General features: G+C 36.5%; 1 protein-coding gene across 4 annotated transcripts in view; it reads left to right on the top strand.

Annotated features, from left to right (window-relative positions):
* The window catches only part of JPH1 (junctophilin 1), an 84,910-nt gene extending 74,119 nt beyond the window's left edge, over positions 1–10,791 (top strand). Inside the window, exons 5-6 of one of the 4 annotated variants that reach the window (XM_071554332.1) lie at positions 7,978–8,073; positions 9,933–10,791. In XM_071554332.1, coding sequence (XP_071410433.1) covers positions 7,978–8,058 — 81 coding nt within the window. In that variant the 3' untranslated portion in view covers positions 8,059–8,073; positions 9,933–10,791. Of the gene's footprint in view, positions 1–7,977; positions 8,074–8,239 lie in introns of all 4 variants that reach the window. The other 3 variants (XM_071554328.1, XM_071554329.1, XM_071554330.1) reach the window with 3 other exon arrangements.
* Positions 10,792–11,387: the final 596 nt, after the last annotated feature.

Genomic DNA, 11,387 nt, shown 5'->3' on the forward strand with positions numbered 1-11,387 from the left:
GGCCACACCTTGAGTACTGTGTTCAGTTCTGGGGCCCTCAGTTCAGGAAAGATATTGAGGTGCTGGAGCGGGTCCAGAGAAGAGCAACAAGTCTGGTGAAGGGACTTGAGCACAAGTCCTATGGGGAGAGGCTGAGGGAGCTGGGGTTGTTTAGTCTGAAGAAGAGGAGGCTTAGAGATGACCTCATCACTGTCTATAACTACCTGAAGGGATGTTGTAGCCAGGTGGGGGATTGGTCTCTTCTCTCAAGCAACCAGCAGTAGAACAAGAGGGCATGGGCTTAAGCTCTGCCAGGGGAGGTTTAGGTTGGATATTAGAAAGAAATTCTTTCCAGAGAGAGTAATCAGACATTGGAATGGGCTGCCCAGAGAGGTGGTAGATTCTTCATCCCTGGAGGTTTTTAAGATGAGACTGGATGTGGCACCGAGTGCCGTGATCCAGTAATCAAAGTGAGGTTGGATCAAGGGTTGGACTTGATGATCCTCGGAGATCTCTTCCAACCCAGTTCATTCTGTGATTCTATGATTTCTATTCCATGTTTTTGGGAAAAGCCAGGTTATGAAATTCAGAATCTCTCATGATGTTTCAATGATTTCTGGGTCAAGAGAAACTCAGGAAAGCATTAGTTGTAGATCCTGAAGTGAACATTTAGCAAATGAAGAGGTCTAGATAATTGTCATAATATTTCTCTTTTATAGGCATTGTTTGTTTGAACTGTTTTTGGTATTCCTCTACAAAACAAATAGTATCTCATTTTTGATGGGATAAACAGCATGACCCATTTATGGAGGTGCAGATAGCCAAGCACTGATTGCAGGCAAAACATTCGAATGATTGACACTAGACTTCATTATTAAAGAATTTAAAAATAAAGAAGGGGAAGAATTTCCAACTAGCATGAATTGTAGATGGTCTTGTCAAACAAGTTTGTCAGCTTTTGGTGTGACAGAAGAATCATATGCTTGATCAAGAAGGTCACTTGATTTGCTTTTATGTGGTCATATATTTTAACAAGGAAGTCAGAGTGCAAAGGTTAAATGTCACATTAAAAGATTTTTTTTTAAAACTGACTGATGGTTCTCAAAACGTAATTAGAAAAACATCAGTTATTTGGTATTATTCTGATGAGGTCATTCCTACTTTAATCCTGCTATTCTTATTTTACTTACATTCTTATTAATGACATGCAAAAGGACATAAGAGTATTACCCATGAAGTTCATAGCAGATACAGAGACCAGGAAAGTGGTAAATAATGAAGACCAATACAAGCTGATCCAAATCAACTGCTAAGAAGGGTGCAAGTATAGTTATCCATGGGTAGCACAGCAAAATATAGTATTATATGTGAAAGAGAATAAAGCCTGGCCGTGCAGGATGAGAACTGGAAAAGGTTGGGGGATCAGGAGCAAGAGAGGCAACTGAACATGAGCTCCCAGTCTGCTGCTGTTGTTCAGATATGTTAATATAATCCTTAGATTTATCGGCAGAAAAGATTAAGCAGGAGTACATGGGAGTCTGTTCTATCTGCTTTTGGCACGGGTGCAACTACTTCTGGAATAAAAGAGTGTCCATAAATAAGAGATTTAAATTAAAAAGAAACCTTAAGGGGAAGTCTCACAAAGAACTGCAAGAATGATTAAAACACATCTTACAATGAAAGATTCAAGGTAAAAACTCCCTGACATATTAAATCACTCCCTGTAAGTACACTTTATAAAGCAGTTTTCAAGGACAACAAACAAATGTGTAAAAAGATCCAACAACTCAACAGATTCAGATAAAAGTCTTGTTTTAAGTTGCTTTTAATGATATTAATTAAATGTGACATCAGTTTTCAGGTGCCAAGGTTTTGGAGACATCCCTGAACAGTTCTATAATGAGCATTTTGCCAAAATTATATTCTCTAGTTCTGCAGGAAGCTTATATTCTGTTGTGTGCGGATCAAAGTAGATGTTCACAGAGGTTTTGTAATCTGCAAATCTGTATTACAGCTGATAACAGCCCTTTAACCTTTCAAATCTCACAGATATGACTCCTATGTAGGGTAACACAAAGCTGTCAGGCTTGTAAATGTTGAGTGAGCATGTACAAAATTTTAGCCTGAATTGGAATTGTTTGTTCAGCTCTGGTGAAAATTAGTGACTAGAAATAGTCCTTATTTTTTCTGCATTCCACATAATGTTTTGGAGCTGAGCAAGTCTTCATCTTAACAAGTAGAGCACCTGAACAGCAGTTTATTGACTTTCTAGAATACTCAGAATCAGGAAATGAGCCTGTTATCAAAAAAGGTGTAAAAGTGATGAGATACTGTGCAGTAGCTACTCCTTGTTTGCTGGTATTAGAGGTCATCTTGGAACTGTCCTCTACTTCATTTGGAGTATCTTAATTGCACTATTCTTATTACTTGCATTTCAATAAGGAAGGAAGGTAGATTTTAGGAATTCATTTTTAATTTAAAAGTATTCTAGGATATATGAAGGTGTATGTGGGTGTTTTTTAAAGATGTCTTCCATATGTGTCTATGAATTTGTCCTTATAGAATAAATTTCCTACATCCTTATTTCTTTAAAATGCTGAAATATGTGAAAATGCTAAAACATTTAAAGCAGGAAAAGAGCAGCCTACTGGCCTAGGAGAAACAGTACAGAATGACCATTAACATCGCCTGAAGACTTTTAATTTTCAGTATCACCTTTCAGCTTCAGAAAAACAGTAGCCTGTTCTGCAGTGCTGCTGGAGTGAGCTCAGTAGTGTGCTGAAATTATGCAGTGACTAACCTAAGAATGCACAGTTACTGAGGAGAAGCAGATTCATAGAATCATAGCATAGTTTGGGTTGGAACGGACACTAAAGATTGTCTTGTTCCAGCCCCACTGTCGTGGGCAGGGACACTTTCACTAGATCAGGTTGCTCAGAGCTCTCTCCCGTCTGGCCTTGAACACTTCCAGGGATGGGGCACCCATGGCTTCTCTGGGCAGCCTGTTCCAGTGACTCACCACCCTCACAGTAAAAAATTTTTTCCTAATATCTAATCTAAACCTACTTTCTTTTAGTTTGAATCCATTCCCCCTTGTCCTGATTTATGTACTTCTCTTTATCCCAAACACTTCTGAATGTTGGGAGACTTCAGAATTCTAGAGTTGCCTTGGGGAATTATTTTATTTTGGTAAGAAATTGCAATTGCTTTTTAGTCATCCTGGCAAATTATTTTGTTATGCTTTGTAATCTATTTTTTAAGGAATATAAGACAAAAACTCTCACTCATGAAAAGAGAATGATAAAACATATTTTTGGAATCCAAAAATGAATCTAGTAGCATTTGTTGAGCAATTTCATTAGATTATGTGAAAGTGCTATATAAAATTGTGCTGTGCTTTTTCTGAGTTTCCAGTGATAATGCATTAAGAAGATAGATACAGAAGGGGGGAAGATTTTCAATTCTTCCAAATATTTAAATCAAAGCCATATCTCACATCTGAATGAAACATCAACTTTAATTTGGATTGAGACCTTTAAGCAACTTTATTTGAAGCAAAGCTTGCAGCCGCTGTTTTAGTATCAAATTCATGTTTTGTATTTTCTGTGGGTCTGTTACATCCTGAACAATGTCATTGAGTATCATATGTGCAATAAGCAGTACTGATTCTCTAGATATCCCCATTTCTGTCATTATACTAGCACATACTTCTTAGGGCACACATGTAAGTGTGTTTCTCTATGTACTTACTCTCTGATGTTCAAAAATCAAAGTTTGAAATACCTTCAGACCTCAAGACGACTTACAGTTTTATCAAGGTAGAATAATGCATAAAGCACAATGGCAAAGTCACCATTCATCAGCTGCTCAAAAACATCTGTCAGTCTACAGGCGTTACCTGTCATTTATGAGAGAGAAATCATCCTTGTTTCACTGAGAATTAGGCAAATTATATAATTAGGTAATTTATATTTACCACAGTGTGAAGGTTGCACAGAGACACAACCATAAACCAGTAGTGTTGTTTCTCACTACTCAGTAGCAGCCTCTGGCCCCAGTTTTGGTTTGCATGCTGCTGTCCCACCCTGAAGATGAGCTAATTTGAGATATGAATTTGGGTGAAAAATAGGACAGAATTTCACGAAACACTGTTGTGGTGTACATTCACATGCTTGCTTTGCCCATGTGTCTCCATGTATTGCCCTGGGATAGGTACAGGCCCAGGCACAAGTGTTTTACTGTATTGCAGGGTTTTTTTCATTTTGCAGATAAGTACTTTTAAACCACACAGAGTGTTTAGCCTGGGTTTTACCTGTGTCTAAAAGCATTATGTTTTGCTGAACTCTACCCAGTGTGCTTTTACTCCCATCTCTTTGTTCACTTAACATCCATTTAGTAAGGGCTATAACTACCATGATATTAAAAAAATAGATCAGTATTTGCCTGATCCCAAATTAAAACCTCTGAGAAGGAACTTTATGCTAAATTTAGTGGACATTCCTAATTCAGTAAATTACATTTTTGGAAAATAACTAACTTTCCTCCCCAGATGAAAACTAATTGTATGGTTATATTTTTATGTCTGACTTACGAGAAGCTGAAAGAGAAATTTTTAGGCAGGACTGAAAGTTTTCTACTACAGCTTCTTTAGTGCACCTGTTCTAGTCACTCTTGGACTGTTCAAACTAATTTTGGCTTTTGCTATTTTAAGCCTTTGCACCACACTAAAGTTTTATTTGTGGTATTTGTCTTAAAGCATTAAGTGCTTATTTCATTGGTGCCTACAAAAAGGTAGTAGTTCATTGCACAACAACCATATGCTCCACAAATATTGTTTGATCATTTCGTAGTGTATCAGGAAATGTTGCTGTGGGCTGAAAGGCATAGTTTTCAGAAGAGGAAACAAAATACACATCAGCAGGCCAAGGGAGATGAGATGTACTTCTTTGTGTAAAGCATAGATTCATTATCATAAAGAGAGAACACATTTTTCTATGATCGTCATGTAAAATTGACAGCCCAATTCTCAAGGTGTCACTTTCCTCTGTCTTTTTAGATTGAGCCTGTAGCCCCTAACGTTTTTAGCCTATTTTACCTAATGTTATTGTGGTGAGATTGTTACACATAACCAACCCATCTGACAGGTGCATCAAAAGAGAAGTCCCCTCCCCCTCCAACAAGCTTCATTCCTAGAGAGTGCACTTCCGATAGCAAGCTGCTGTTGGAGCTGCACTCCTGATTGGTCAATCAGGCAAAGTCTGTCTTGCAGCTACCAGGATGCTGTTCCACAGTATATTTCAGGTAATGAATGAGTTCCTGGCTCCCATGAAGTCCCCGTAGGTTCAAATATTTTTGTTCAGTCATAATAAATCAATGTTACAACAGATGTTATTTTCAAATATGCAAAGTATTAGATGGCCAAATCCCAGTGAATTTTAATGGCATTTGGCAATGATCTCCCTCACATTTCCTTGCAATTCCTTGTGCAGTATAACTTAAAATCCTTGGGTGGGATTCCAGCCTATAAGGGAACTATTGATCTAATCTTAATCACATAGGGAGTCCCTATTTGAATTGTAGGATCATGGAACAATAGAATGGTTTGGGTTGGAAGGGATATTTGAAGATCATCTGATTCCAAACCCTCTGCCGTGGGCAGGAAACCTTCCATTAGACCAGGTTACTCAAAGCCTCATCCAACCTGACTTTGAATACTTCCAGTGGTGGGGCATCCACAGCTTCTCTGGGCAACCTGTTCCGGTCTGTCAACACCAGAAAGAAAGATGCTGAATCCACATCTTAGTGGAAATTAATAAGTGTAATCAAATCATGTTTCCTCTAGAGAGCTTTGTAACATTGACGTGTTTGTCATGAGATTCTGGGATTTTTTTTTTGCAAAAGAAACGGTCATTAAATGGAAGGTCCACTCCTAAGGGTATTGACACTGCCATTCCAAGACAACAAAACTGAGATATTCTCAAAGTAGTTTTTATTTCAAGTAAAAAACCTCTTGTTGCTCAAATTCTTTCAGTATGGCCTCCATGCATAAATCTCACAATTCCCAAATGCATTTGGTGGGAATCCTGATGGGAACTTGGATTTCCTTCACAGTAGAAAAGCACAGAAGCACTCAACCTAGCACAGTTGTGACTGTGCCAGAAAGAAGGTATTAACAGCAAGGCTACTTACAGTGGTCAGAAACATAACCATATCTGGAGCCGTGCTCTCCTTTTATGCCTCTTCTCTGTCACCAAGAGTCTCATATTCTTTGGCACATGATAAGTCATTTCCACTAAGGGGGAAGGAACATGGTTCCACTTCTGTTCTGTGACTTGATGGTTAAGACATACCACTGGTAAGTGGGAACTTGTTATTCAAAATCACTTTGACTAAGGTGTCATTAAACCTTGTCTTGAATTTCCTAGTGAATGTTTTAGACATTCTGCCATTAAGCAAAATGTGAATGCTGCTGCCAATACCATTACCTCTAGGGCAACATTTAACTGGCATCCTAGTAATCTTAATCATTGTTTGAATTTGAACATCTAGTTCCTCAGCATGTGAAGAGATACCTGTGAACTGGGGCAAAAGGAGCTTTGCAGCTTTTGTGGGTAGAGGTGCTGATTGGGTTTAGGCTCCCCAGAGATTTAAGCAGTACTTGACATAACATATTTTGTGACTTACTCAAGAACTTAGCAGTCCACATCTGGCCTGCTGTCTGACACACTGTGTAAAGGTGTGTTGTGGTAGAAATTGTTCAGTGAGACTGTTTCAGGAGGAGAGCATGTGATGCAATAATGACACAAGTACTATTCTGCAGCTTCCCAGTTACACTGCTGTGGCAAGTTACTGACAGCAAGTTCTTACACCTTAGCATTCCAGAAATTATATAGCTAATTGTTAGCATTATGTTGTCATGAAGCATAATAAACTTCTGCAAGGCATGTCTCATGTGAAAAATTTAAAAAAATATGTCATTTCTAATGAATTGCACTGGCTTACTGTGCAAGCCAGTGATTCTAAAGTACTTCAGAATATAGTTTTCTGCGCAGAATTTTTGGTGGGCTTTGTGGTTTGCAATTTAGGAAGGCATTGTATGAATGAAGAGTTTCTCTGTTTCTACTTACAGTACAGCCTTAAAATAGGAGAGTATACAAATCCTTGTAAAAATATGTTGTAGTAAACCAAATATTTTAAGAGGGAAACAGAAGAACTGAGAATTTTCATCTATTTGGACGTTTTTTTTCAAATTGTTCATTAGAAAACATACACATTTTTAAAAGAAATTATCAAAAATTGCTCCAAATAATTAAAAACTTCCTTCTCTGGCTTCACAGAAGGACTAAAATTGTGTAATGATTAAGCTTTCGAACAAGTTTTAGCTCTAACTAGAAGGAGTTTTTTGACTATTCTTCAGTACACAGGCCTGTAAGATAAGTGAATAAATCAAAGCAAGTATAACTTTGCAGCTGTAAAATGATTTTTAATCTGTAATGGGAAAAGGTTTGTTAGTGCAGTGGTAAGTAATGTTTTTTCACCTTTGGTTGTAAAAAAAATGTATTCTTTTTATAAACCACATTTGTTATGCCTGTTTTGAAATGACTCGGAATTGGAGAAGGAACCTACTGTGAGGATGAAGATGAACACACTAGCTTTCCTAAAGTAGTTCACATTCTTTGTTTTGTTTTATTTTAAGCTGACATTTGTGTTTATAGATTTGTTTTCATTTATTTATGCAGTCATATTTGTCAGATGGTTTAATCTCACTGTGAATAAGAACAGTGTAATAATATACTCTCACCTGTATTTATCAAGCTCATTTTTATGAAGATGATATTTAGCCCATTTGAATACCAAGGGTGGTGACTGTGTTTCGGGAGCAGGGTCTGTATCCTTCAGAGCAAGGTGGAAGCCAGCTGAAATTGTGAAACCCTAATGTTCATTGCTGTGCATATGTGGAAGGCTACATTAATTCTAATACGTTTATTTTATTTTCAGGGCCCTAACTCAGTCATGATCGCCCTGGTAATGCTGTTGAATATTGGTTTAGCCATTCTTTTTGTCCATTTTCTAACTTGATTGGAATTAGAAAAGGTAAGAATGGTCTTGTTTTCATATAAAATCGCCATATCCACCCCACCTCAAATGATAAAGATTTAATTTTCTTTACATACTTTTAATGTTCCCCACTTTAATTTTAGCTATGCCTGAATGTGATTCAACATAGTTATTTAATATTGTAACTGTTTTGACCCTTCAGTGAAGTCATGACAACTAGTGGTGTTAGCCCACAGTTCTCTGCAGTTGTGTCATCAGCCTTTTAAATGGCCCCTGTCATACTCAGACACAGGGAAGGAGGCTTGGAATTAGGATGGGACGCAAGAGAGATGAAACTTGGAAAATTCAGCCAGGGGCTCAGATCAGTTTCTCTGCTGATGGCTCGTGGCTTTGGGGTCCTCTGAAAGCTGAAGCAAGCAGCCATGTTGGAAAACAAACAAAATAATCTGCTGAAGCAGCCCCGCCACTGAAGTGCGTTGGCTTCTCCATCTGTTCCAGCAGAGTGTGACTAAACTGGAAATGTACGGAGCTGCACTTTTTGTTGATGGAAGCTAACAGCTGCCTTACTATTTTACCGTCTGATGTTTTTAGTGGGGAGATGGGAAAACGACTGCCAGAGGAATGTGGTCAGAGGATTCTGTTGCTGTGGAAGTGATTCCAGCGTTCACTCCTATCTCATTAGAAGAAATAGTTAGCAGCATCAGTCACCAGTCTTATTCCATTACCTGCTGCTTTTAACATCTCCTGCAGTGATCTGGGAGATCGAATTTCATTTGCTTGTGCATGATTCTGTTCATTTGTTGTTTATGAGATTTGATGTATAGCCATAACATAGTGTTTGGTCCAACCTGGAGAGAGCTACCAGTTCTGCCTACCAGCAGAAGCAGAAAATCGAACATCTTGTCCTAGTCTGAAGACAAAATTCTTAAGTTCATTTTCCTAAACCTGAATAGTTATTTTGCTTTAAGGTTTAGGAAATAATGTACCATTACTGCAAAATTTAATGGTACTGATATCTTCCTAAAACTATTCAAGTACTTAGGCCAATAGCAAGCAAAATTTTTCATAATAATAGAGTAAGTATCTTATGTTGGTATCAGCACATTCTGAACAGGAGGTGGAATATCAGAGTAAGCCAAGGAAGATGAGCTATAGGGTTTGCATGTTGACTTTTTTTCTTTTTCTTAATTCCGGTGCTGTGGTAATTGGTGATTGGAATTTATATGTTTCAACACTGAGCTGTTTTGCCAGCGGTTAAAATAAAGTCTTGTCTGGGTGCACATTAATGCCAATGACAGTTCAGCTAACTAATGCTCATAATAAATCATCATAATTTTAAAAAACTAGATTTGTGTTGAATACATTCAGGTAGAGCATTTAAAATGTTAAGTGATTGTTTATCGATTTGATGCCTTCAGTGTCTTTAAAGTCCATTTATAATTTTACCTCAGCATTAAAAAAGCCTCAAAATTTTCATTTGGAAAGTTTGTCTTAAGTAGTTTCATAGCCCTTTGTTCAAATGCTGTGATCATGTTTCTTTTTATGTGCCATTATACTGTAATTACTGTACCCTGTATTAATCAAATGCATGCTTATTTACTGAAGATGTGGTGTGATCATTTGGCAAGTAAATATTTTAATTTAAAGCTGCAAAAAGCAAAGGGCTTCTATTATGGTTTATTTTAGCTCTATTAGAAAATCTTTCATACAGTATAGTTTTTGAACCTGTTAGTAAACTTTCTAAGTTTATGCATGGTTTAATGGGCAACATTCTTACAAAACACATTAGCTATTTTTTGATTCAGCATATTAAAGTACCCATAGGTATTGACTCAATACTGTGCAGCGAAGCAGCTCCGAGCAGGGCAGTAACACCGTGGTGTTTTTTACAGCAGTATGTTGAGAATCCTGTGTTTTGACCAGTGTGGATAAAGAAGAAAGCAGAAAGAGAGCAAATGAAAATAAAACTTGTATATTTATTTTTTAAAAAAAAGTTTAAATTGTGTTTTAAATTTAGGAAAGTAATTTTTAAATAAGAACAAAATTTTAAAAGTTGCTGTGTAAGCCTTGACTTAATGGATGAAATGTTCCATCCCACAGCTAAATCACCCCCTGTCTCCTAACATGAGGAGGTAATTTTGTAACTGACATATTTAATTCCTATTAAATGTTTATTTAAAATACTTTATGCTCTGGAAATAATGGGTAACAAAGCTTATGAAAAATGTTTATAAATTTAAGTAAGCATGTTAGTACCATTTATAAATATGTATGATTTATAAGCTTTTTTAAAACAAAGCTCAAACAAATTGTTGGTATTTTTCTAAAATGTGCACAGTTGTATTTTACATGAAAGGCTATTTATAATTGGTTGTTATACTGTACACTACATTTTGGACAGCACAATGAAGCCTGCCAATGTACTTAATAATGTCATTTTGTCTATTTAAAGTTTCTTGCTGTCAAAGAATGAACTCTTTATCTATGAGTTTCTGTATTTATAATTCTTGACCCAAAATGTACAATGTACAGTTTTCACAACTGTATTTGCTCTAATAAAAATAAGTTGGTTATTAATAGAGTTTCAGACTACTTTTTCCTGTTTATGAATTATTTTGTTCACTCTCTGGAAGCGATTTCTCTAACAAATTCAATAAATAAGAAGTGAAGCAGGAAAATGGGTGAAGTCCTGGTCCCTTTGAAATCATTGTGAGTTACTATTTTCAACAAAAGTGATCCTGGGAAACAATTAAAAATAAATGATTAAAAAAAATTTCTTCCTCTTGTGTCTTCTTTTATCTCTGATACAGGATTGTTGTATCTTTGTAAATTTAGTATCTCAAATTACACTTCCACCGCAAAGATCACTTAATCAATTTTGTTCTAATTGGTGAGTGACTTGGCCATTAACACCTGTTCTTGTAAGTGAATTAACTTTTTTAGACTTCACTCCTTCTCGGAGTCTTCATAGGTTCAAAATTAAAGTGAAATCTGGGAGCCAGTATTACACAGAGAAAAATGGCCATTGCAACTGTCTTAAAGCCATTACATTTGTTGAACTTCTTAATCAGATGAAAATTTTATTTTCTGTTATTCCAGTTAAGATTACTAGCAAACTGCACCAAAACTCTAAGTTTAGTTGAAGAGGACAGCAAGTTTTATTAATAGTTCCTATTTATTAGAAACATATTTTTAGGAAGTAGTTATTACTGTCTTGTTCTTTAAAATAATTCTACCAGCATGAAGCCTAACTTTAAGAATTTTTATTTTCTGCAAAATAGCCTGCTCCCTAAAGAAAATTTTTGGCTCTTCAAATAGAGAAAAATACATACTCAAGAAAAATAAATGGA

Source organism: Pithys albifrons, chromosome 4 (genome assembly GCF_047495875.1).
Source record: "Pithys albifrons albifrons isolate INPA30051 chromosome 4, PitAlb_v1, whole genome shotgun sequence".
Lineage (NCBI taxonomy): Eukaryota > Metazoa > Chordata > Aves > Passeriformes > Thamnophilidae > Pithys > Pithys albifrons.